A 25270-nucleotide genomic window follows, 5' to 3' on the forward strand; every position below is an offset into this window, starting at 1 on the left:
CTGAACCCTGATCTTTCTCCGGCCAGCAACGAGGACACCAGCACTAGCTGGTGTTGCGTGCCCTGTTTGGATAGATTGATAGCAGCGTAGCCATTTGCTCCCGTCACTGTCGATCAAATGCAATGACCTGGGGGCGGGGCCGAGTTCTATGTCAATGGACACAGAAGCACCCACATGGATTTCCACCTTTAGGAGAGCCCTTTCCAATGTTGGCACTTGATGGGGGAGGAGCCACCCACGCTGCCTGGGACCCCAGAAGAGGAGGATCGTGGGCATTCTGTGCAAAATGAACTGCACAGTGGAGGTAAGTATGACATGTTTGTCATTTTAAAAAAAAGGGGGGGGTTTACAACCCCTTTTAAGGTTAAAAAGTTATCCACTTTACTTAAAAAGTGCTTGAAATGTTTATGAATGACTGAATATTTTTTTTCCATTGATTGAGGTCATCCAGTAGGAAAAAAAAACTTCAGTCACTGGAAATAGGAGAGATGAAGGAAAGTAAATGTGTTTTTTACACAGCTTTGGTAGCTGCTATCTAAGGCTGGATTCACACCTATGCATTTTTAGTGCTTTTTGCAGATTTGCACTACAGAACATGTTCCATAGGAAACCATGTTAAATGGACTGTAGTGCAATTCTACAAAAAGCACTAAAAATGCATAGATGTGAATCCAGCCTAAGAATGGCTAGAGACCTAGAACATTAGCAAGGAAGCAGTAAAAAGTTGAACACTGCCTCCATACACTTTTTGCTAGATGGAATAGCAAGATAAATGGCATGGGTCACTTTAATTCTGTAAAAGTCAGGCCTGAGTAATCAAGTGAAACCAAATTGGGTAAGGGTATTTAATTCAATTCAATGAATTAAAGGTAATTTTGTTTATCTTGCATTGTCTGTCTTTACGCAGGATATTTAATTTAAAGAAGTTCACCTTTTTATAACATGTCACATGGTACACCCATATTCAGGGTGTAACATACAACATGTTACAGATGCACCGGCCCCCGATCCCCTGTTCTGACAGCTGCTAGCTGTTTAAATCTGCAACAAGATCCTCCCGGCTGGCTGTGTCTTCTATTCAGTGTTAAACTACAAGGTGCGACAGCTTTTGTGTCTGTCAGCTTGTAGTTTTCTGTTTCAATCTGTTTATTCAATTTTTCAGAATTGCAATTTAATACAAAAGAGTGAAAAATGGCTCTGACGACATAAACAGTAAAAAAAGAAGTGCCATTGATGGCATGTTTTAAGGTTAAGGAATTAAGACATGAATCCATTGAGATCTGCCATTGGGTATTGGAGACTGGAGTGGTCAACTTATAAGAAGGCTATTATTAAGAAACCTATTCGTTTATATGCCACTAATGGGTCAAACAACCCATGGACCTTACATCTGGCCAACTTTGTACATTCGGCAGAGGGGTCAATCAGCACAACACCCACTCATCCATCCACCTAGGCACCTTTGTGTCCCCCTCTGTGAGCGCTCCTGAGACCATCTGTGTTTTCTGTTTTTTTGCATAGATTTTTGTGTTACATGGGGGACATCCCGTCTTATAGATGAACCACTTGATCTGATGTGACTATATACATGTGGATCCTAGTGTGTTTTTTTTAAAAAATTTTTATAGGTGTAATAATGGAATTATTACAACCATAGTGACCATGTTATCCAACACTGGACTCATTTGTTTTACCCCCCCAAAATAAAATAAAAAAATATACTCTCTCTATGTGTGTGTGTGTGTGTGTGTGTGTGTATGTATGTATGTATGTATATATGTATGTATGTATGTATATATGTATATATGTATATATATATATATATATATATTTAGAAATTTAGAAAAATCAAGCGTAGCGACAGGCTTGTAGTTTTCAATGACTTACTATGTTGAGCACTGTGGTAGTTCATTCATGCTTCCTGTCGGTGTAACTGCCTGGGCATATCGGAGGTACAGACAGACAGATACACAGACAGACATTCTGCGGGACCGTGGCATTACACACACAATTTGCTGATCGTAGGTGCAATGCTTTACAGGTCCATTACAAAAAAATAAAAATAAAACTTAAATTTTTTTTTTTTTTTACATGCAAAAATTATATGCATTTATTTTTTCGAAAGGTGAACTTATCCTTTTTAAAGGTTTAAAATTGAGTAAGGTTCACTATAATCTGTAACATAGTGTAGTGTGTGTAAAAGTGAGTACTCCTGCGCTAAAATGGATTTGTGAATAACAAAGAAACAGGTGCTGCATACACCGTATGGACCAAACTCACGTCCAAATTGTGTAAAAGGGAGAGGGGGTGGTGTTGCGCTCCTATTTGATATGTTTAGTACAATTATAACAAAGTAGTGCAATTAGCTATCTAATACATATCGCAATAATAGATAAAGTGCAAAACAAATTTCATTCATAAATAAATATATATAAAAGACTAAATTAATTATGCCACTTGTGCAAAGATAAATAAAACAATTATTGGGTGATGTAAAAAAATAAATAAATAAATCCACATTAAAGGTGCAACTATAGGTGATTATATCACTGTGCAAAATATATAATGCATACGTGAATGATTCATATGGTGACTGGTATAGAAATATATGAAACAAAATTAGCAATAAATTTAAAATGACAAAAAATAGTGGTTTAGATCATCTAGCTAGACAAATAGCCAGTGCGGTATGGACTTTAAAATCCTTAGTCCAATGTGCAATATAGGTGCAGACGTGCAAAGTGTTGCGCTGGAACGCTGTGTATCGCTGTCTTTGACTTATAGGTGACACTGTGCCTTTAAGTGCAAATACACAAGAAAATCTTCAGCGTCACTGACACCCATGGTAAAAATGAATGGTTACCTTACTGCTGTAAGGTAAACAGCATATAGCAGATAAAGGAGGAGGGTAAGGTTCCCTTCAGCTTGGTCCTTTCCTGGATGTCCGTTCTCACTTTTAAGTGCAGACAGGGGAGGTGGGGGAAGGGGGTAAGGGTGATCCTTATTTTCCTCTCTTTCCACTGGGTGCTTCAAATGGTGTAGTTCTCAGTGTACATTAAGAAAAATATAAAGGAGGTCCACCATAGTGTAGTATTTTAAAATCGAAATCAATACTTTTATTTTACATCTATAAGGAAAAGCACTCGCATTTTTTCAAGGGGTTGCAGTAATATTAAAAAACGAGCGCCGAGCTCGTGTCACTGTCTGAGCGTTTGTTCCGTTCTGTTCTCTGAATAGCCTCGGATCCTACACGTTACGTCACACGTGACTTCAACTGGGATCCCAGTGACTTCAACTGGGAGCTGGGATCCCAGTTGAAGTCACGTGTGACGTAACGTGTAGGATCCGAGGCTATTCAGAGAACAGAACGGAACAAACGCTCAGACAGTGACACGAGCTCGGCGCTCGTTTTTTAATATTACTGCAACCCCTTGAAAAAATGTGAGTGCTTTTCCTTATAGATGTAAAATAAAAGTATTGATTTCGATTTTAAAATACTACACTATGGTGGACCTCCTTTATAATTTTTCTTAATGTACACTGAGAACTACACCATTTGAAGCACCCAGTGGAAAGAGAGGAAAATAAGGATCACCCTTACCCCCTTCCCCCACCTCCCCTGTCTGCACTTAAAAGTGAGAACGGACATCCAGGAAAGGACCAAGCTGAAGGGAACCTTACCCTCCTCCTTTATCTGCTATATGCTGTTTACCTTACAGCAGTAAGGTAACCATTCATTTTTACCACGTGTGTCAGTGACGCTGAAGATTTTCTTGTGTATTTGCACTTAAAGGCACAGTGTCACCTATAAGTCAAAGACAGCGATACACAGCGTTCCAGCGCAACACTTTGCACGTCTGCACCTATATTGCACATTGGACTAAGGATTTTAAAGTCCATACCGCACTGGCTATTTGTCTAGCTAGATGATCTAAACCACAATTTTTTGTCATTTTAAATTTATTGCTAATTTTGTTTCATATATTTCTATACCAGTCACCATATGAATCATTCACGTATGCATTATATATTTTGCACAGTGATATAATCACCTATAGTTGCACCTTTAATGTGGATTTATTTTTTTTATTTTTTTTACATCACCCAATAATTGTTTTATTTATCTTTGCACAAGTGGCATAATTAATTTAGTCTTTTATATATATTTATGAATGAAATTTGTTTTGCACTTTATCTATTATTGCGATATGTATTAGATAGCTAATTGCACTACTTTTGTTATAATTGTACTAAACATATCAAATAGGAGCGCAACACCACCCCCTCTCCCTTTTATAGTGTAGTGTGTGCTACCTTTATAGCAACCCTTCAGTATTCATTCAGAATACATCCTTAGCTGCAATATCAAATGTGATTGTGCTAAATTGGGTTGAAGGCTAGCAAAACAGCAGAATCTATAATACATTTGCTTCACTTATAATTTTCCCCCACTAAGTCTTCACTGTTTCACTGTTTTTATCTGCAGATTTCCCATCGGTTAGCTGGGTGCTTCAGCTGGATTGCCCTGAAGATGCTAACACTTATATTCACAGAGTTGGGAGGACAGCCAGGTACGTCTTATGTGTATAAACACTAATCTCTATGTCTTATGTGTACAAACACTACTTTCTAATCTCGGCTACCATTTACAGTTTGCCATCAAAGTTACTTGTTGGTGTCTCCCATGTGGCTGCTGCCAGATGTAATTGTTTATACAGTATGGCTCCTGTCCACAGACATGCTGTTCTTTTCAAATTTAAATGGTGACTCCTCATGGATTTCTTTGAGATTGTTCAAATATAAGTGAGCATGTTAAGCACTTCTTTATATGTTTATAATAGACAGCAATAGTTACTGGCAGATTGAAAATACAGTTTCACTTCTTGCTCTTTCATGTCATATGAGCTTTAGAATGCCAGGCAATATGGAGTGTATGGGAGTAGAAAATCATCCCCTAAACATAAAATCAAAAAAGCCATATATTCTCACATGTTGGAGCACCGAATGCACTCACGGCTCTCTCTCATTAGGCTGGCTTCACACCTGTGGATTGCCTTGATTACCCCCCCCCCCGAGTTTTAAGGTAATACACTTGCATTGCAGTGCTTGGTAGCACTTTTCTGTGTGTTCTGCTTAGTTGGGGGGGGGGGGGGGGGGGGCATATGTATGTCAGTTACAGCCCTATGCTAACATTTGTGAACAGAAAGTAAAGTATGTCTAAAGCCAAAAAGTTTTCTTTTAGGTGGAGTATGGGAGGGGGGGACTACAAGCACTGTCAGGTGATTGTCTGTGACCTATTGTAGGAGAGCTTGGGAGCCATCCATTTAGGGTCAGGGCCGCAAGCTCTCCCTTTTTGGGTCTTTCTTAAGGGAAGCCATGCATCTCAGCTTGAAAAATCCATGCATGCTGAGGATTAGTGCCCTGTATGAAGTGAGTAGTAGATATACATTTATATTACCAAAAGTATTTGGACGCCTGCCGTTGCACGCACATGAACTCTACTGGTATTCTGGTCTTAGACTGAAGCGTTCAATATAGAGTTGGCCCGCCCTTTGCAGCTATAACAGCTTCAACTCCTCTGGGAATGCTGTCCACAATGTTTAGGAGTGTGTCTATGGGAATGTTTAACTATTCTTCCAGAAATGCTTTTGTGAATTCAGGCACTGGTGTGGATGAGAAGGCCTGGCTCGCAGACTCCACTCTAATTCATCCCAAAGGTGTTCTATCGGGTTGAGGCCAGTCAAGTTCCTCCACCCCAAACTTTTTTATCTATGTCTTTATGGACCTTGATTTGTGCACTGGTGCACAGTCATGTTGGAACAGGAAGTGGCCATCCCTAAACTGTTCCCATAAAGTTGAGAGCATGAAATTGTCCAAAATGTCTTGGTATGCTGACTCCTTAAGAGTTCCCTTCACTGGAACTAAGGGGCCAAGCCCAACCTCTGAGAAACAACCCCAAACCATAATCCCCCCCTCCACCAAATGATTTGGACCAAAGCAAGGTCCATAAGGACATGGATGAGCGAGTTTGGGGTGGAGAAACTTGACTGACCTGCATGGAGTCCTGACCTCAACCTGATTAGAACATTTTTGGGATGAATTATAGTGAAGACTGTGAGCCAGGCCTTCTCGTTCCACATCAGTGCTTGACCTCACAAATGTGCTTCTGTAAGAATGGTCAAACATTCCCATAGACACACTTCTAAACCTTGTGGACGGCCTTCCCAGAAGAGTTGAAGCTATTATAGCTGCACAGGGTGGGCCAACTGAATATTGAACCCTACGGACTAAGACTGGGATGCCATTAAAGTTCATGTGCGTGTAAAGGCAGGTGTCCCAATACCTTTGGTGATATGTATTTGCTGGAAGAGAACTGTACTGAGGTATGAGGAAAGCTGGTGGGGTTTGGTTAGGTGAGTTGACCTCTGTGGCAAATCTTGTATGAGGGAGTGGGGAGGCGGCAGAGAGAATGGCATGAAATTGAAAATATTAAGGTGATGTCTTGGGGTTTTGATCTGCCTTCAGGGACACAGTCTGGTCGGGAGGATGTTCCCCCCTTAATAAAACTTCTCAGCCCCCTCATGCTCTCTACCCCATCAAGAAAAATTCTTCCTGGACACTTTACACCCCTGGAGACTCAATCCCCTCCACGTGCGTCTCTGTGCCTGAGTTTTATTAATGGTTCCCTGTTGTATGATTACTTTCATATGTAAATAAGACGAAGGTACTTCAATCTTTCGACTCCTGCCTTGGAATGCTTGGAAGAATACTGAAGGGTAGTGTGAATAAAGCTTATCTCCTCTGTAGCTTTACTGCTATCTTCCCATTGTTAGCATATTGCATGAGAGCTGGATTACAGTTTAATAGCTTCTGCTAATGGAGCTTGCTAAGACTTCATTGAAAGTTTCATGGACCACGAGAGTGTTTAATTGTCCCACATAAAACCTTAATTAATGATCAACACTAATTAGGATCCTGCATTATCTCCTGTCAGTATAAGCGTTTCTTCTCTCTGATGCGCTGCCGGTAACTGAAAATGCAGCTACTGCGGTGCGATTGCTGAGCCGGGCGTTTAACAAACGTATCAATACCTGAGAGTCTGGCTCTGGTGTTAGTCCTGTTTACAGTCAGATCCCATTTACATCGGATGCTTTTTACTTTGGTGCTTGCAGAATTGGATTTTTTGATGAAAAATAGCTTTGCTAACAAGGCGAGAGCAGTACTGGTGAGTGGCGTGCTAGTGCCGTGACCAAGCTGCTTGGTAATCAGCATTCATACTATGCCGTATTGATCAGCGCTAATGAATTTTCAAGCCTCTATTTTTCATCTTTTTTTATTTTAGTTTTTTTTTTTTTTTTAGACGTAACCCCTAAAGACTGATTACAAATATAACTAAAACGTTGTTTCTGCCTTGTGCCTTTTTTTGATTAAGTTTTTTCTTTTTTTTTTTTTTTTTTTTACCTTCTGTTGTAACATTTTATAATAAATAATGATGACATTTCTGTTGAACAAATAAAAATATTGAGAATCCAGCCAAAAAGTCGATTAGAAAACATTGTAATACTTTAAGGTCCTGTTGTGTTAGCCTAGCCTGTAAAGCTTGCATTTTGTCAAAACATTTAAAAACAGCACAAGGGAGAGTAAGGAAAATCAATGCAAAGTGTTCCTTGTGCTGCTGACTGTGGATTTCCTTAAAATCTTTGGTCATCTGATCCCCTTCGACCTCTGCAATGGTAACCTCCCCATACTGCAGCTTTAATATGAGCCCACCTGTCATATACACTCAAAGCAGAGCTCCACCCAAAAAGGGAAGTTCCGCTTTAAAGTGATTGTGATGCTTCGTGTTTTTTCATTTTATTTTTTATAACAAACATGTTCTACTTGCCTCCTCTGTGCAAGGGTTTTGCACAGAGGGCCTCGGTCCTCCTTTTCTGGGGTCCCCCCGGACACTTCTGGCTGCTCCTCTTCTCGAGTGCCCCCACGAAGAGCCGCATTCCATGGGGACACTCGTGCGGGCGCACTACTGGGTCCTCTTGCTGCGGCTATTGACACAGACTGCAGGACTCTGCCCTGGCACCATTGTCACTGGATTTGATTGACAGCAACGGGAGCCATTGACTTCTGCTATCAATCTATCCAATGAGGACCCGAGACAACAGCTGGAGCTGCTGTGCTTGTCCCCGTCCCTGGAACAATCGGGTTTAGGTAAGAAAAAGGGGGGGGGCATGCTGCAGCACAACAGTTTTTTTTTTTTTTTTTTTTTTACCTTAATGCATAGAATGCTTTAAGGTGAAAACCGTGAGGGTTTACAACCCCTTTTAAGGACTCATCCCCCACTCCTCCTTGAATTGGCACTTTTGAGGATTGGGTAGCTGATCTTGACAGGTACCCGCTCTCACTTCCACTCCGACCCCTTAGGTAGTCGGAGCGTAAGTTCTCTCCCCCTCCAAGCAGTCTTCTGGGACACGGGACAGGTCCTAGAAGACTGCATCCACCATTCACTGAGCGCAGCGGGCACCTGGCTGTGGAGCCCCAAGCTGTCACAGCCCGGGAGCCCATAGTGAAGATGCCGGCGCCGAGGTAGCTTCTGACTTTTAGGCCCCGTTCACACCTGAGTGATTTTCAACTTGTAAAATGCTCAGCTCTGAAGCTCCAAAATCGCCAACAATCAAAATTCCATTGATTTCAATGGCATCTGTTCATATGTGAAAGTTTTTGTCTCCTGAAGCTCAGAAAAGTACATGAGCTTCTTTTTGGCAGATTACAAGCGTTTTTGGCCCTATAGACTTCAATAGAAGTGCCTGACTTGAGCAGAAAAACGTTTGTAAAATGCTCAAATCGCATCTCTCCACCCCTAACTTCATCTCCCTCTCCCCCCTCGGTGCTTTCTATTGGCTGAACAAAAAAACCTGAAGCTGTAAAACGCTTCAGGTTTGAAAATGCTTAAGAAAAGCTTGTAAATTTTTTTTAATAAAGCTTTAAAAAACAAAAAACAAAAAAAAAAAAAAAAAACACCCAAAAAACACCAGAAAATCGATACGCTCAGGGTGTGACTGGAGCCTTATGTTTTTTCATAGGAGACTGAAACTCTGCTTTAGGATTGCCACCTGTGCTCACCCTTGCTGCCCCTTCTTCTTTGATAAAAGTTGTACAATGAAAAGCACTCTATGAATGGAGTAAGAACGAACAAATGAATGACAGATCTGCCTCCCATTCATAAATCACTTTTCATTCATGGAAGTAATGGTAAGGGGCATGGAAAGGGCGGGTACCCAATGTTCATTTTTATATCGAATTTCGATTTGGCTTTAGTCATAGTCTTTTGACTAAAATGTCATTTTAGTTTGTCTTATTATAGTCATCTGAACTGTTTTGGTTTTAGTCATATTTTAGTCAACTAAAATCTCTTACATTTTAGTTGAATAAAATCGAATTGGTTTAGGAAAATCGTAATGCATTATTTAGGCATTTCTTTGAATTTCCAAACTTATTCTATACTTGTGGAGTAAAAATCTAAAAATATGTTACATTTTATGCACTTGAACATACACTTCAGACACAGCTGTTGATATATAATGTCTTTATAAACGAACAAAAATAGAGCTTTTTTTTTTTGTTTTCAAAAAAGTTTTATTAAAGCGATTAACAGAAATACAAAGTCAGCAAACAGAATCATGTGTCAAAAATAGCATAAGTAGTTGGATGACAGGATTACAAGGAGGTGATAAACAAATGACAGAACTCCGCAGATCAAACCACAGATTATAAATTTCAGTATGGGTCTTACATCCAACAACAGGTCGCGAAAAAGAGAGGAAATACAACGTTCAATGTGCTGACCTACATAACCAGAATACATAGGAAAGATCATATCAAGAGAGAGAGGGGAAAGAGAACAGAGAGAAAAAGAAAGAAAAAGAAGAAGAAATGCAGACAGATAAGAGAAAGAATATGAAAAACCCAAGGTGCGATCACTTTAGCAAGCGGAATAGGAACCATGGGTTCCACTTAAGGTCATATATGCGCGTCGTGTCCTGCAGAGTGTGGAAGATCTTTTCAGACAGCATCACTTGGTCAATACGTGAGAGAACCTGTGCTAAAGGTATCGACGGGGATTTCCAGTGAAGTGCTATAGTCCATAGCACAGCGACACATATAGAGTGCACTAGCCGTACAAAGTGTTTTGGAGTGTCAGGAGGGGTCTGGAAGAGAAGGCAGTGGTGATAAGAGAGGGACAATGCTCGGCCCGCGAACCCGTCCATCAGCCCTAAGACCTCCTGCCAGACTGGGCGAATTAAACTACAATCCCAAAAGATGTGAACAAAGGTGCCCGGGTGATTGCATCCTCTAAAACAGTTAGGGGATGTATGGGGATATATCTGGCGCAAACGTACCGGAGTGTAGTACCATCTGGTGAGAACTTTGATGGCTGTCTCTCTAATTGTTAGGGATCTGGTGCATTTGCGCATGTTATTCCAACCCTCCTCCCAATCCACCACTCCGGTCTCCAGAGCCAACTCCTCCTCCCAACGTGATCTATACCGTAGAGGCTGACGCACTGAATGTCCTTCCAGAGCCCTGTAAATCAGGGAGATCAGGCCTTTTTGGCGTGGGAAGTTAAAACATAAGTCTTCAAAGATAGTGAGTTGGGTCTGGGACCGGAGCCCATAACGGGAGAGAAAGAAGTGGCGGGTTTGTAGGTATCTAAAACGTTCAGCATCCAGGAGTTGGTGCTGGGTCTGCAGTGTCGAAAAAGGAACAAAGCCAGAGCCCGTCACAAAGTCCTTTAATTGAGTAAGCTTACATTGAACCCATACACCAAAAGATTCAGGATGGAGATAAGCTGGGGGGAACCTAGGATCACCCAGGAAGGAGGCCCCCATAGAGCAACCCAGGGTGAGGTCGTACTTGTGTTTGAAGCGGTGCCACAATAGGAGACTGTCCGCCACTATAGTATTAAGAGTAGTTAAAGTCGAGTGAGGACGATGCGTCGACCACATAAGGCCAGGGAGATAAAATGGAGTTATCGAGTCACTCTCAAACCTCACCCAAGGGACTCTAGAATTAGGGATCGACCACTGTGCCTGTTGAGTAAATCTGCAGGTAAGATAATACAACCAAATTTGAGGAACCCCCAGACCTCCATTTTTCATAGATCTGTACAGAACCCCCCTAGCAAACCTGGGAGATCTATTATTCAAAATAAATCTGTTGAAATGGGATTGAAGGTTAAGGAGAAAAAACTTTGAGAGCTTAACCGGTAGAGAGCGAAATAGATACAATAGTCTGGGGAGGATGACCATTTTGAGCGCTGTGATTCTTCCTATAAAGGAATACGTAAAGAGAGCCAGCCTTTTAAGGTGTTTTTAAGTTTGCTAATCAGTGGGGGATAATTGACCCCAAAGAGGTCACGGAAGTTCCCGGGCAGTCCCACTCCCAAGTAGGGAATGTGGGAGGCAGCCCAAGTAAAGGAGTAATTTTGTTTAATAAGGGCCAAGTCATTGGGAGCAAAGCCTATAGGGAGAGCTACAGATTTGGAAACATTAATGGAAAGACCAGAGACTTTCGCAAAGTGAGACAGTGTCAGAAAAAGGTTGGGAAGGGAGACATGAGGGTTTGTTATAAACATCAAAACATCGTCAAAAATATAGCTTTTTTAACGGAAGTGCAACTTTAAAATATAAAAACATTTTTTAAACTCTATTGACTGTAATGCCATTCATATATTACCAACATAAATATTAAAGTGGTTGTAAACCTCAGTCGTGAAATCTTACCCGCTTCAGCCCCAGAAGATTTTACCCCCTTCCTGTCCAGTGCACTTTTTACAATTTGGCACTGCGTCGCTTTTACCGACAATTGCCCGGTCCTTCGATGCTGTACCCAAACAAATTTTGCGTCGTCCTTTTCCCAGAAATAGAGCTTTCTTTTTGGCGGAATTTGATCACTTCTGCGTTTTTATTTGTTTGTGCTATAAAAAAAAAAGTCTGACAATTTTGAAAAAAAATAACTATTTTTTTTAGCTTTTTGCTATAATAAATATCCCCAAAATAGTTTTTAAAAACATTTTTCTTCATCAGTTTAGGCCAAGGGAGCCCAACCAGTGGCCCCGGGGGCCACATGTGGCCCGCGGAGCCCTCTGATGTGGCCCAAGACCTCCTGCTCTGTGATGGAATAGAATACTGTTATTAATAGTACGTTTATTACTAAAATCACAGTGTATATATGGGCATATCTGTTCTGCAGTGGTTACTGGGCTGCTTTCAAACTGATCCGCAGGGGCAGAGCAGTGCACCTTTTGGGTTAACTGCACTGAGCCATAGGCCCCTTTCACACGGTCAGTCCGACCCAATTGGACCCTCCATTCACCTCTAAGGAGTAGAAGATGTAAATGGATTTGTGTCCATTTACAAACGCCTACCTCCAATTCGGTCCGCAAAAAAAAAAAAAGTAGAGTGGCTCTATAGAATAGAGTGGGCTGCCATGCACCCGCTCCGCTCATTGTGGCCCGTGACCGGTTACCAAATCGCTTAGGTGGCCCTCGCTCTTCAAAAGGTTGGACACCCCTGGTTTAGGTTCATATATATTCTTCTACATATTTTTTGGAAAAAAAATTTGCAATAAGCTTATATTGATTGGTTTGCGCAAAAGTTATAGCGTCCGCAAACTATGGGAAAGTTTTTTTTATGGCATTTTTATTTATTTTTTAGTAGTAATGGCGGTACTGTTTTAGCAGTACTTCGACATTGCGATGGACAGATTGGAGACTTTTGACAATTTTTTGGGACCTTTTGGCACTTCTACAGTGATTGGTGCTATTTACATCAGTGCATTTTTATGTCGCTGGCAGGGAAGGGTTTAACACAAGGGGTTAATTGTGTGTGTGTGTTCCCTCAGTGTGTTCTAACTGTATGGGGATAGGATTGGCTAGGAGAGGAGACATATTGGATTTTCTACTTGGTATGAACAAACGATATGGCTCCTCTCCTGTGACGGCACAGGGATTTGTGTGTTTATATATCTCTATGCTGGCGTTCGTGATCGCGCCCGCCGACACTACGCTTTGGGTTCTCCGCCGTGCAGCACGCGCGCCCTCTGGTGGCCCGAAAAAGTAAAGGATTTACCTGTACTGGATTTCGCCCAGGGGAGCCATTCTGCCGCAGTATATCTGCGTGACATGGTCGGGAACCGGTTAGCAAAGCACATATGTTTGTAGTGTTTACTTGTCAAACATTAGAAAAGCCTTTTTCTTTCTTTCAGAAACGTTATTTTTTTCAGCAGCTGAATAGATGCCCCCTACTTACTCTTATGTCGTAGTGCAGTGTTAATTTTGTGTCAAGCTTTGATTTTATTTTAGTTAGTCTCTTGACTAAAATGTTATTTTAGTTTTAGTTGTTTTTTAATCATCTGAAGTGTTTGTCGTATTTTAGTCAACTAAAAAATGTTAATTTAGTTGACGAAAATATTTTCATCAACGAGAATAACATTGCCAGCACTCTGTAAATTATAGGTCCCTCTGCTCCTTTACACCCCTTATTCTGTTTTTTTTTTTGTTTTTTTTTTAGGTTTTGACTGAACTTTTAAGCTTTAAATAGAAATAATTAAAGCTTGCTTTATTTTAAACTATATTTTTAAAAATTTTAGATAAAGTATGCCCACTGGGGGTATTTCCATTAGGGTATAACCATGCCCATTGTCAGAAAAGGCCCACCTGGCTGGCTCTGCCTTGCATTTAGGCTCATGGCTGGATAAGCGTTGATGTGCAGAAGTACATGTGTGTGTTTTGGCACTAGGTCAAGTGTCAGTCAATGTATAAAGACCAGCCTTGCTAGGAGAATCTGCTGACCTGCTAATTTGTATGGTGTGGATTGCTGTTTTTAACCTGGCTTATTCTCAACCCTACTTTTGGAATCTCCTTGCTTGTTCTTTAGTTTGTTACATCAGTCTGCTTTCTGATTGTGCTTCTTCCTTGTGATTTGGTACCTGGCTTTCAGTGAGTTACTGACTCGGCATGACCCCTGACTCCATGCCTAACCTGATTGTTGCAGGACCTGGACCTGGCCTTTTCCTGATCCAGTTTCTGTATTTGTCTAAACTGCTGGCAACAAAATTGAATACATTCCTAAGTGAAAATGTCCAAATTTGGCTCAAAGTGTCAATATTTTGTGTGACCGCCATTATTTAATAGCACTGCCTTAACTCTCTTGGGCATGGAGTTCACCAGAGCTTCACAGGTTGCCAGTGGAGTCCTCTTTCACTCCTCCATGATGACATCATGGAACTTGCGGATGTTAGAGAACTTGCGCTCTTCCCCCTTCCATTTGGGGATGCCCCACAGATGCTCAATAGGGTTTAAGTATGGAGACATGTTTGTCCAGTCCATCACCTTTACCCTCAGCTTCTTCAGCAAGGCAGTGGTCAGGGGATAATGCTCTTTCAGTATGTCACAGTGCATGTTGGCATTCATGGTTTCCTCAATGAACTGTAGCTCCCCGGTGCCAGCAGCTCTCATGCAACCCCAGACCATGGCACTCCCACCACCATGCTTGACTGTAGGCAAGACACACTTGTCTTTTGTGCTCCTTGCCTGGTTGCCACCACACGCTTGACACCATCTGAACCAAAGAAGATTATATTGGTCTCATACATGGTTCCAGTATTTTGTGTCCTTAGTCTGCTTGTCTTCAGCAAACTGATTGCAGGCTTTCTTGTGCATCATCTTTAGGAGAAGCTTCCTTCTAGGATGCTAGGCATACAGGCCAATTTAATGCAGTGTGCAGTGTATGGTCTGATTATTGACGGGTTGACCCACCACCCCTTCAAACTCTGCAGCAATACTCGCAAAACTCATACGTCTATTTCCCAAAGACAACCTCTGGATATGACGCTGAGCATGTGCACTCGACTTCTTTGGTCGACCATGGCGAGGCCTGTTCTGAGTGGAACCTGTCCTGTTAAATCGCTGTATAGTCTTTGCCATGGTGCTGCAGCTCAATTTGGGGGTCTTGGCAATCTTCTTATAACCTAGGTCATCTTTATGTAGAGCAACAATTCTTTTTTTCAGATCCTCAGAGAGTTCTTTGCCATGAGGTGCCATGTTGAACTTCCAGTGACCAGTTTGAGAGATTGAGAGCGATAACGCCAGATTTACCACACCTGAGACCTTGTAACACTAACAAGTCGCATGACACCGGGGAGGGAAAATTGATAATTGGGCCCAATTTGGACATTTTCACTAAGGCTTGTACTCACTTTTGTTGCCAGCGGTTTGGATATTAATGGTTGTGTGTTGAGTTATTTTGAGGGGACAGCAAATTTACACTGTTGTACAAGCTGTACACTCATTACTTTACATTGTAGCAAAATGTCATTTCTTCAGTGCTGTCAGATAAAAAGATGTAATAAAATATTTACAAAAATGTGAGGGGTGTACTCACATTTGTGAGATACTGTAAATACAGAGAGAGATGAGGTGGACATTAGAAGAGTTTTTGTAATACATTCATTATATTGCCACATCTCCATCCTGGGCATTGCATATTCACATGAGGGTTTGTGCACACAGTTGTCCAGGAATATCCTGTGTTATCATCCTTTTAGTTCAGCTTCAGTAGAAAAGCTTTGATACTCTTTAATATAACATGATGAAGTCTCTAGGAGACGTGCCTGCAGTGTATACTGTGAATATAAATGAATAGCTGTTGCCAACAGGCTTTATTGAGATCTAAACTGAGATTGATCAATGCTAAATGTAGGAGAATACCGACAACAATCTTGATCTCGAACCATGCCCATGTGTACTAACCCATTATTTCACCTATAAATATTTGTAAAGGGAACTGATTTTGTACAAAGTGAAGCCTACGAAGGCTGGATTGAGATGGCCAATTTTTGAGCTTGTATTCTTTCATTTTATAAGTAAGAGTGACCTCTCCGGCATTGACTATTGCAAAGTGGTAAAAAGAGGTATTCCTGCGCCAACTCAAAGAAGAGATAGGTGGCGTACTGCTGCACTCACTGGGGGAAATGTCTGAACCCCAAAAATTAAAAAGATAAGGAGATAGTGGGGCGCTGTACAGAGGGAACTGAGATAGAATTACTCTATAAAGAATGAGGTAGCCAATGGCAGTAGCTCCACTGGTAGTAGGTAATGGAATTACGAAGGTAAGTATTTAAAATCAGTAAAAGAAATTCAAAAGTAGTATCGCATAACTTTATGTGCAATAAAGTGCTTATTAGAACAAAGCCAGTATAAAAGACATGAGTGAAAGAATATATGTTCCCATACACAAAGTGTGCAAAAATACAACAGGTGTGGCAGTGAGTATTAGTGATGGTACACCCACGTGCTAAAAAAATATTAAGCACTTCATTGCGCATGAAGTTATGCAATACTACTTTTGAATTTCTTTTATTACTTTTTAAATACTTACCTGCGTAATTCCATTACCTGATACATTTGCCTACTACCAGTGGAGCTATTGCCATTGGCTACCTCATTCTTTATAGTGCTATTCTATCTCAGTTCCCCTTGTACAGCACACCACTATCGCCTTATCTTTTTAACTATTGCAAAGTGCTTTGTCATGTCTTTTCTGTGCCCTCTACAGGTTGGGTCCCCTTTCTACTGGCTTACCAGTCAGGTCTGTTTTTCAGGCAGACCTGTTTAGAAGCTGCATGCAGCTCTTTAGGCAGGCTGATGTAAAAAAACACGTGTCTGTTTACATTCGCCTATCTTGGCGTCCGTCCAGAAAAAAAAATATAGGCAAAGTACTGCATTTTTTTTTTTTTTTCCTGTTTTCAAGACTTATCTATACATGAAGGATCGGAGGTAGCTGATGTAAATGGACACAAATCTATTTACATCCGGCTGCTAACAGTGCTATCACTTGTCCACCTGTGTCTGCTTCGCATAAACTGAGCAAGCATGAATGTGAAGAAAAACGAACATTTGTTCAGCTCTGATTCAGCAGGGGGTTTGCCCATGTATGCCCTGCTGTGTAGAGCAGGGTGCCTCTGTTTGAAAGAGCCCTTAGGATCAATAAACAAAGCTAACGCACCAGTGTATATAATATTCCCTACATTTCAAGTGTCAATACTTTTAGCTTCTGAGCTTTAGAGTTGGAGTCCAATAAGATTTGCAATTTGCAGTCATATTTCTGAAAAGAATGGCTCCTTTTAAAGTGGTGGTAAATGCTTTTATAAAAAAAAAAAAAAAAAAAGTTTACTCCTGCAAGACAATATCATAATGTGCTAGTATGCACCACATACTAGCAGATTACGAAAGACCGTATTTATCGGCGTATAACACGCACCTTCATTTTAAGAGGGAAATTTCAGGAAACAGAAACGTACATTTAAATAACTTTTTTGAAGTAATATTACGGCCACAGCTCATCAATGCAGCCTCACCAGTGCCCATCTGCAGCCACTAAATTGCCCAACAGTGCAGCCTGCTTGGTGCCCATCTGCAGCCACTAAATTGCCCAACAATGCGCCCTGCTCAGTGCCCATCTGCAGCCGTTAAATTGCCCAAAAATGCAGCCATTAAATTGCCCAACAATGCAGCCTGTTCAGTGCCCGTCTGCAGCCTCACCTTTCCCATCATTGCAGTCTTGCCAGTGTTGAATTACACAGTGTTGGATTATCCCTGCTGTCTCCGAGGAAAGAGGTGGGGATCGCTGTATAACACACACACATGATTTTTTCCTGATTTTCAGGGGGAAAAGTGCATGTTATACGCCGACAAATATGGTAACTTAAAGCGGGGTTTCCACATTAAAAACATTTTTTTTAGAGTCAACAGCTACAAATACTGCAGCTGCTGACTTTTAATAATTGGACACTTACCTGCCCAGGGTCCAGCGATGTGGGGGATTGAAGCCCCGCTCGTCTCCCCCTCCGTTCAGCGGAGCTGGCATTGTAACTGGGCGCCCAGCGGTGGCTTCACAGTCAGGCACCCACTGCGCATGCGCGAGTGCCGTGATTGGCTGCGCAATCATCTGGGACCTGTCACGTGTCCCATATGATTGACAAGAGGGAGGGGACAGAGCTGAGCCCTTCTCCTGCGCTGAGGTGAAGTGACATCAAGAGCCCAGGCAATGAAGGAGGCAGACTATGAGGGACACCCTATTAACAGACATTTACAGGTGAGTAAAAACATAATTTTTTTTTCCAAATGTGTGGTTTTTTTTTTGGGTGGAACACCACTTTAAAACGAAGCCCTCCATCTGCACACTGTCACTGCTGCAGAGGCTTCCATCCTCAACCAGTCTTCCCTCTGTATTCGTAGGCAGCTTGATGTGCTGAGCCACAATGACGTCAGCGGGAACCTCGGACGTGGCACACAACGGCACGGGCTTGCTGTTTGCTTGCACCGGTGACGTCACCAGCTGTGCATTGCCCCGAACACCCGCAAACCTCCTTTCATCTTCCAAGAAAGCGATCCACCATGGACACTGTAGCTAGTGTAAAAGATCCTTGCGTAGAGTTTGGCTTTATTAATTCTAGAAAAACCCATTCCTGTTTTGTATGTAGCAAAAGCTCAGGTACATACAAAATGGGAGGAAGCCTGTGGAAACCGCTTTGTTTCCTATGCTGGATAAACTAAATTTTTCGACTTGCTATAGGCAAAACGTTGGCAGTGATTTCATAGAAAATCATTCAATTGTGCAGCATATTGTAGACAAACAAATAAAAAATGTAAGTAGCGTACATTGCCAGCTGTTTTAATGAAGCATTAGAGTGCAATTTAAACGGACTAGTACTGAACTGAAAAACATGGGGATTGAAGATCACCATGAAACCTTATTAAGGGACACAACTTTATTGAAAATGATGAAATGAATTGAATTGATGCAAAAAACTACCACTAGTGCAAACATTAAAAAATGACAACGTTGTCAAACACTGAGTCCTGCCGGCAGCACTCCCCATACACCACCACACACAGTCCACACTGTAATGAGTCTATGGGGATACATGGACTTTTCCACAGACAGTGGGATCAAAAGGATGAGATTATTCCAATAGTAAATCACTCTATCCACAGAGAACAACCCTGGAATTTCTCCAATCAAAGGGTATAACAATCCACATAGAATGCAGCTGAAGCTGAGTATTCAACAGAACCGCAATGAAGGTATTGTAGGCCGGATGGGGAGATAAGAGCGGAATGAAAATGGGAGTAGCTAGCTATAGGTTGATTGAAGTCTATGGATGAACAGCAGAACCAGTCACAAAAGTCAGTGTAAGTCAACCACCCAACAGGAGATTCACAGCCACATTTTGCTGGGTTAATAAAGATTGGTGAGGACCAAACACATAAATCCCATATAGCTATCACTGGGCAGCATGTAGCCGCTATTCATCAGTATGCTTGCTTGTCAATAGTTGGGCAGGGTGGAAGAGTGGGTTAGGCAGGATCACCTGAGTTGTGTGGTGACATCACGCTGACCGATTTTGTTCATCTATCAGCAAATGTCTTCAGAGCGAGGAGAGACCAGTGGGTCACCGTAAACTGACATGTTCATTTACAGCCACTAGGTGTCCTCGGTGTACACTTTCCTCACAGATGCTCATCACCATTCTCATTAAAGCGGAGGTTCACACAAATATGGAACCTCCGCTTTTCGGACCCCCACCCCCTACGGTAGCACCATTCAGGGGGGAAGGGGTGCTGATACCTGTATAATACTCTTGAGTCTACCCCCGCTGTCTGCTGGGAAACACACGGGTCCCAGAGACAGCAGGGACCATCTGGATTGTGCAGTGCGACTCGCGCATGCACAGTATGGAACCGGGAAATGAAGCCGCAAGGTGGCGATGGCGGTAGCACCTAAGAACCGAGCGACCGATCAGCTTTGGGTGCCGACATCACGGGCGCCCTGGACAGGTAAGTCCATATTTTAAACGTCAGCAGCTGCAGTATTTGAAGCTGTTGACTTTTAGAAATGTTTTTTTTTTTGTTTTGCTGGACCTCCGCTTTAAATACAAAGTTCTTATGAAGAGCGATCCACACAATCTCACTTAACCACTTACCAACCAGGCCAATTCTGACATTTCTCTCCTACATGTAAAAATCATTTTTTTGCCAGAAAATTACATAGAACTCCCTATCATTATATATGCTTTTTTTTTTTTTAGCAAAGACTCTAGAGAATACAATGGCGGCCATTGCAACTTTTTATCTTGCACAGTATTTGCGCAGCAATTTTTCAAATGCGTTTTTTTGGGGGAAAAAAACAGTTTCGTGCTTTAATAAAAACAAACAGTAACACCCCTTTCACACTGAGGCGGGAGCAGTGTCAGCGGTAAAACAGCGTTATTTTTAACGTTGTTTTAGCGGCAGTAGTTGGCCGCTAGCGGGTGTTTTACCCCCCCTGCTAGCAGCCATGAAAGGGTTAAATCCACCACAAAGCGCTGCTGCAGTAGAGCTTTGCCGGCTGTTAAGCTGCACTGCCCCATTGATTTCAATGGGCAGAAGTGGTGAAGGAGCGATGTACACAGCGCTTCTTTACCGCTCCAAAGATGCTGCTAGCAGGACTTTTTTTTATTTTTATTTTTTTTACCGTCCTGCTAGTGCATGGCTCTAGTGTGAAAGCCCTCTGGGCTTTCACATAAGAGAGACAGCAGTGGCTGTCAGGTCGGTTTGCAGGCGCTATTTTTTGTGTAGTAGCGCCTGCAAAACGACCTAGTGTGAAAGGGGTCTAAAGTTAGCCCAATTTTTAATAATGTGAAAGATGAAGTTACGCCGAGTAAATGGATACCTAACATGTCACACTTCAAAATTGCACACGCTCGTGGAATGACGCCAAACTTTGGTACTTAAAAATCCCCATATGCAACGATTTAATTTTTTTTACTGGTTACATATTTTGAGATACAGAGGAGGATTGGAATTATTGCACTCGTTTCTGTGTGCCAGCACACAGGGGACAGGGGCACTTTAAAAAAAAAAAAACATTTTTATTGTTAATTTTACTTTCATTTTTTTAGTTTGACACTTTTTACATTTTTTTTTTTTTTTTAGCACTTTTAGTACTATTACAAGGAATGTAAAGATCCCTTGTGGGAAGCCTGAAATAATAATAAAAAAAAAAACACAATCTCAGCTTCCCAGCCGAGGTGGCATTCGTTTGAATGCAGAGGCCGGGTGTGACATCACAACGTCTCTCCCGGCCTCCGAAGATCATTGCGTTCTTATGGTGTAGGGAATTGCTGGCTGCCAATATCTGAATGATGCCTGTAGCTATAGGCATCATTCAGATATACCCCCACAAAGGACATCGTAACGGCCAGCCATCGGCAAGTGGTTAATTATGAAGACGCATGAATACGAAAATTGGACGTATTCCAGTCTAATTAAACTATCTAAGCAGCCTTAATAAAGTTTAAATGTCAATCAATAAAGGAAATAACAAGGAGAGCAAAATAATAAAAGCAAATTGGGCATATGGAAGAGCAAACAATAGAAAAATGACTAAGTAGCAAAAACTGCATAAATATCAATAGGTTCAAACAAAGTAACAAATATAGCAACAGGGATGGACCAATCACGCAAAGCACATGCCAGTAGTGATAAACGCTGAGTTTATGCTTGTAAAAACAGATAAATTAAACTGTGTTTAATCCTTTTGGCACCATAGAATCCAACAAAAAGATCCACATCTTCTCCTTCGGTAATAATGTGTCAAAATTCCTCCTGCGTAGTGGGAGGTTCAGGGTGTAAATACGTTTTTAACTCTCAAACCACTTGGGTTCCCATTATGAAAGTGTTTTTATATGTGCCACCAATGGGCATTCATCCTCTTGTATTTATATTATTGATACTGTTGATATGCTCACCTATCCGAGTTTTGAAAGAACTTGTGGTTTTACCAATATAGGCCTTTATACATGGACAAGTGAGCATATTGATCGCCCTTGTGGTAGAACAATTTATGAACTGTCTGATCTTAAAGGGGTTGTTAAGTAAAATTTTTTATTTTTTTTAAATAACAAACATGTCATACTTACCTCCACTGTGCAGCTCGTTTTGCACAGAGTGGCCCCGAACCTGCTCTTCTGGGGTCCCTTGGCGGCTGTCTCTGCTTCCTCCCGCAGGTGCTTCTCACGTTAATGCGAGCTCCCTCGCATTGGTGAGAAGCACTGCGGGCGCGCTCCCGTGATACAGCCGGCGGCTATAGCCGCTCGCTGTATCACAAGGCCCCGCCCCCCGGCGCGCTGCGTCATTGGATGTGATTGACAGCAGCGCGAGCCAATGGCTGCGCTGCTTTCAATCCATCCACTCCAGCCAATCAGCGGCCAGGCTGAGCGGCGAAGAGGACGGCGGGGGCGAGCGCGGGATTTTCGAGGGGTCAGGTAAGTAAAACGGGGGGACTGGGGGCGCCGGCAGTGTGAGATGTTTTTTCACCTTAATGCATAGAATGCATTAAGGTGAAAAAAACATTTACCTTTACAACCCCTTTAAATTGTTTGGTGCTGTGCATTTGTAAATGTATCAGTTTTGTCAAATGCCGACAAATCCCACACCTCCCACACGTGTACATACCAGGAGACAGCAATGTATTGTAGGGTTATGCACCCTGAAAGTAAGTGTACCACATTGTGCACTTGTATGTGACTCGAGCCATGTTAGGGAAAAAAAAAGTTATTGAATTGTTTGTTTGAATTAAAAAAAAAAAAAAAAAACGTTGGAGTTGCCGCTTCCCTTAACCACTTAAGGACTGGTAGGTAATTTTTTGCAATAAGGCACTGGCTTACTTTAACCGACAATTGCGCTGGTGTGCAACTTTGATTCCAAATAAACTTTGTCCTTATTTCCCCACAAATAGAGCTTTCTTTTGGTGGTATTAGATTACCTCTGCCTGTGGGTTTTATTTTTTGTGCTATAAATCAAAACATTTTGAAAAAAATATTTTTTTTTACCTTTTGCTATAATGCCTAGCCAAAAAATAATATAATATATAATACATTTGGTCCAAAAAATCCCAATAAGCATATATTGATTGGTTTGTGCTTTTAATTTTTTTTTTTTTTGTTTTTGTGGGACTGTGACTTTGGGGATCAGTGACACCAATACAGTGATCAGTGCTACAAAAAAGTGCACTGTATAAATGACAGGGGCAGGGAAGGGGTTAACACCAGGGGCGAACGAAGGATTGTGTGTCCTAGGGAGGTGTTTCTAACTGTGTGGGGGATGGACTGACAGGGAGTACACAGAGATCACTGTTCTTGATTACTAGGAACAGACGATCTCTCTGTACTCCTCTGTCAGAACAGGGATCTGCCTTGTTACATAGGCAGATCCCTGTTCTGGCTCTGTGTGGAGCGATCGCGTTGGCCGGCAGACATCGTCCACAGTATCTGTTACACAAAAATGATGTACGAGTGCATCGTTTCATGCACTAGAGCCGTCCTGCCATAGCATATCTGAGCAGCCCAGATCATCCTCTTCTCGGGTCCCTCTCAGGCTATCCTGGCCCCTCCCTCATCTTGCGTGCCCCCACAGCAAGCAGCTGTGAATCCATTCAGACACAGAGCTGTGGTTCGGACCCGCCCCCTCTTGCTTCTCATTGGCTAACTGACTTTGACAGCAGCCGGGGCCAATGGCGCCGCTGCTGTGTCTCAGCCAATCAGGGGGGAGAGTCCCAAGGCATTCATGGACTTCGCTGGATCAGAAGGGGGTCTGAGGGGGCCTGGTGCACACAAGTATTTTAAATAAAATGCCTGAAGATAAAAACAAAACCCTCTGCCTTTACAATTGCACTTACCTGTCCAGGGTTCCTGCATTGTCGGCACCCCAGACAATTTTCAGATTGGCTGTCGTTTGCTGCTGCCGCCATTTCTAGTAAGGGAAACTGGCAGTGAAGCCTTTTCGGCTTTACAGCCAGTACCCTACTGCGCATGTGCGAAGCACCCTGTGCTTTTTATGGAGGAGGTGGGCCGAACTTCTGGGAGCAGTGCCACTCCGCCGTCTCTGGAAGGAGACCTGCCAAAAACAGTTACCCATCCCCCCCACTCCCCCCTGAAAGGTGCCAATATGGCACCTGAGGGGGGAGGAGACGACAGATTAGCAGAAGTTACACTTTTGAGTGGAACTCTGCTTTAAGGTGAAACTGTTGAAATGAGGTAGGAAACTACTGTAGGTATGTAGAGGCCCTCCTGACAGCAGAGTTCTGACACTTCCTGCTAGTGTCAGACCTGGTTGCTAAGGCCTTCTCACCACACACTCCTGTTGGCCCATGACTATGATGATGGACAGCCTCGCTGGCCAGTAGGAATTTGCAGGGGGCAGGAAGGGTCTGGCTCCTGTGAAGTATGAGCCCCTTGCATTTTATACTCGCAGTAGCTTTTTTTCTTTTTGTTCCCCTGACTGCGTCTGTTTAGATCAGCCTTTCTCAACCTTTTCAACACAGAGGAACCCTTAAAATAGTTCTCCGGTCTCGGGGAACCCCTGCTAAAAATTTGAAATCTACAATTCATGATACATTAGTGTGATGGTCATTGGGAAGAATGGTCCTTACACTTGGGGTCATTGGGAAGAATTACCCCCTTACAGATGGCTAAAAAGATCAATGGGATCTTGGGAACAGTGGGAACTTATCTGAGAAGCAGAAATTGCTCAATGCTGAAGGAACCCCTAGCAAACTCTGGAGGAACCCTAGTTGAGAATCACTGGTTTAGATGATCTGTGTGAACTGTTAAGTCTTGATAAATTGATGTATAACACATTGGGGGAGATTTACAAAAACTGGAGCACTCAGAATCTGGTGCAGCTGTGCTTGCTAGCCAATAAGCTTCTAACTTCAGCTTGTTTAGTTAAGCCTTGACAATAAAACCTGGAAGCTGATTGGTTACTATGCAGAGCTGCACCAGATTTTGCATGCTCAGGTTTTAGTAAATATCCCCCATTGCACCTTACTGAAAAGTTTGGTACATAGAAAATGGGGTGCAGAATTTAGGTTCCTTCCAGCCATGATTATCTTGCCTGCACCGATTACGCTATGCAGTTAGTACTTTTCTTGTTTCCACTGCCACAAGAGGGCAGTACAAGCTCGAGATATACATTTTATATCTGCAACTAAATTTATCTCCGTTCTGAACTGAGGTCTTGTTAAGAAATGCTGCTTATATCAGAGAAAAGTGTGAATGTTGCGATCTGCTGCTGCACTTGGTAATAAAATATTTGATTGTACTGAATCATCTTGTCGTATAACCGGGTTAGGGAGAATAACTGTGATTAAAACCTATTGCAATGCAGGTTATA

The 25270-nt window shown here is 42.2% G+C and overlaps 1 protein-coding gene across 1 annotated transcript in view; it reads left to right on the forward strand.

Moving 5' to 3' along the window:
* DDX10 (DEAD-box helicase 10) overlaps positions 1 to 25270 on the forward strand; it is a 420816-nt gene that overhangs the window by 38258 nt on the left and 357288 nt on the right. The window contains exon 9 of the mRNA XM_077483966.1: positions 4487 to 4571. Coding sequence (XP_077340092.1) covers positions 4487 to 4571 — 85 coding nt within the window. The remainder of the gene's footprint in view (positions 1 to 4486; positions 4572 to 25270) is intronic.

Source organism: Lithobates pipiens, unplaced genomic scaffold (genome assembly GCF_037356315.1).
Source record: "Lithobates pipiens isolate NorthernLeopardFrog02 unplaced genomic scaffold, aLitPip1_a1.2 Scaffold_16, whole genome shotgun sequence".
NCBI classification, from domain to species: domain Eukaryota; kingdom Metazoa; phylum Chordata; class Amphibia; order Anura; family Ranidae; genus Lithobates; species Lithobates pipiens.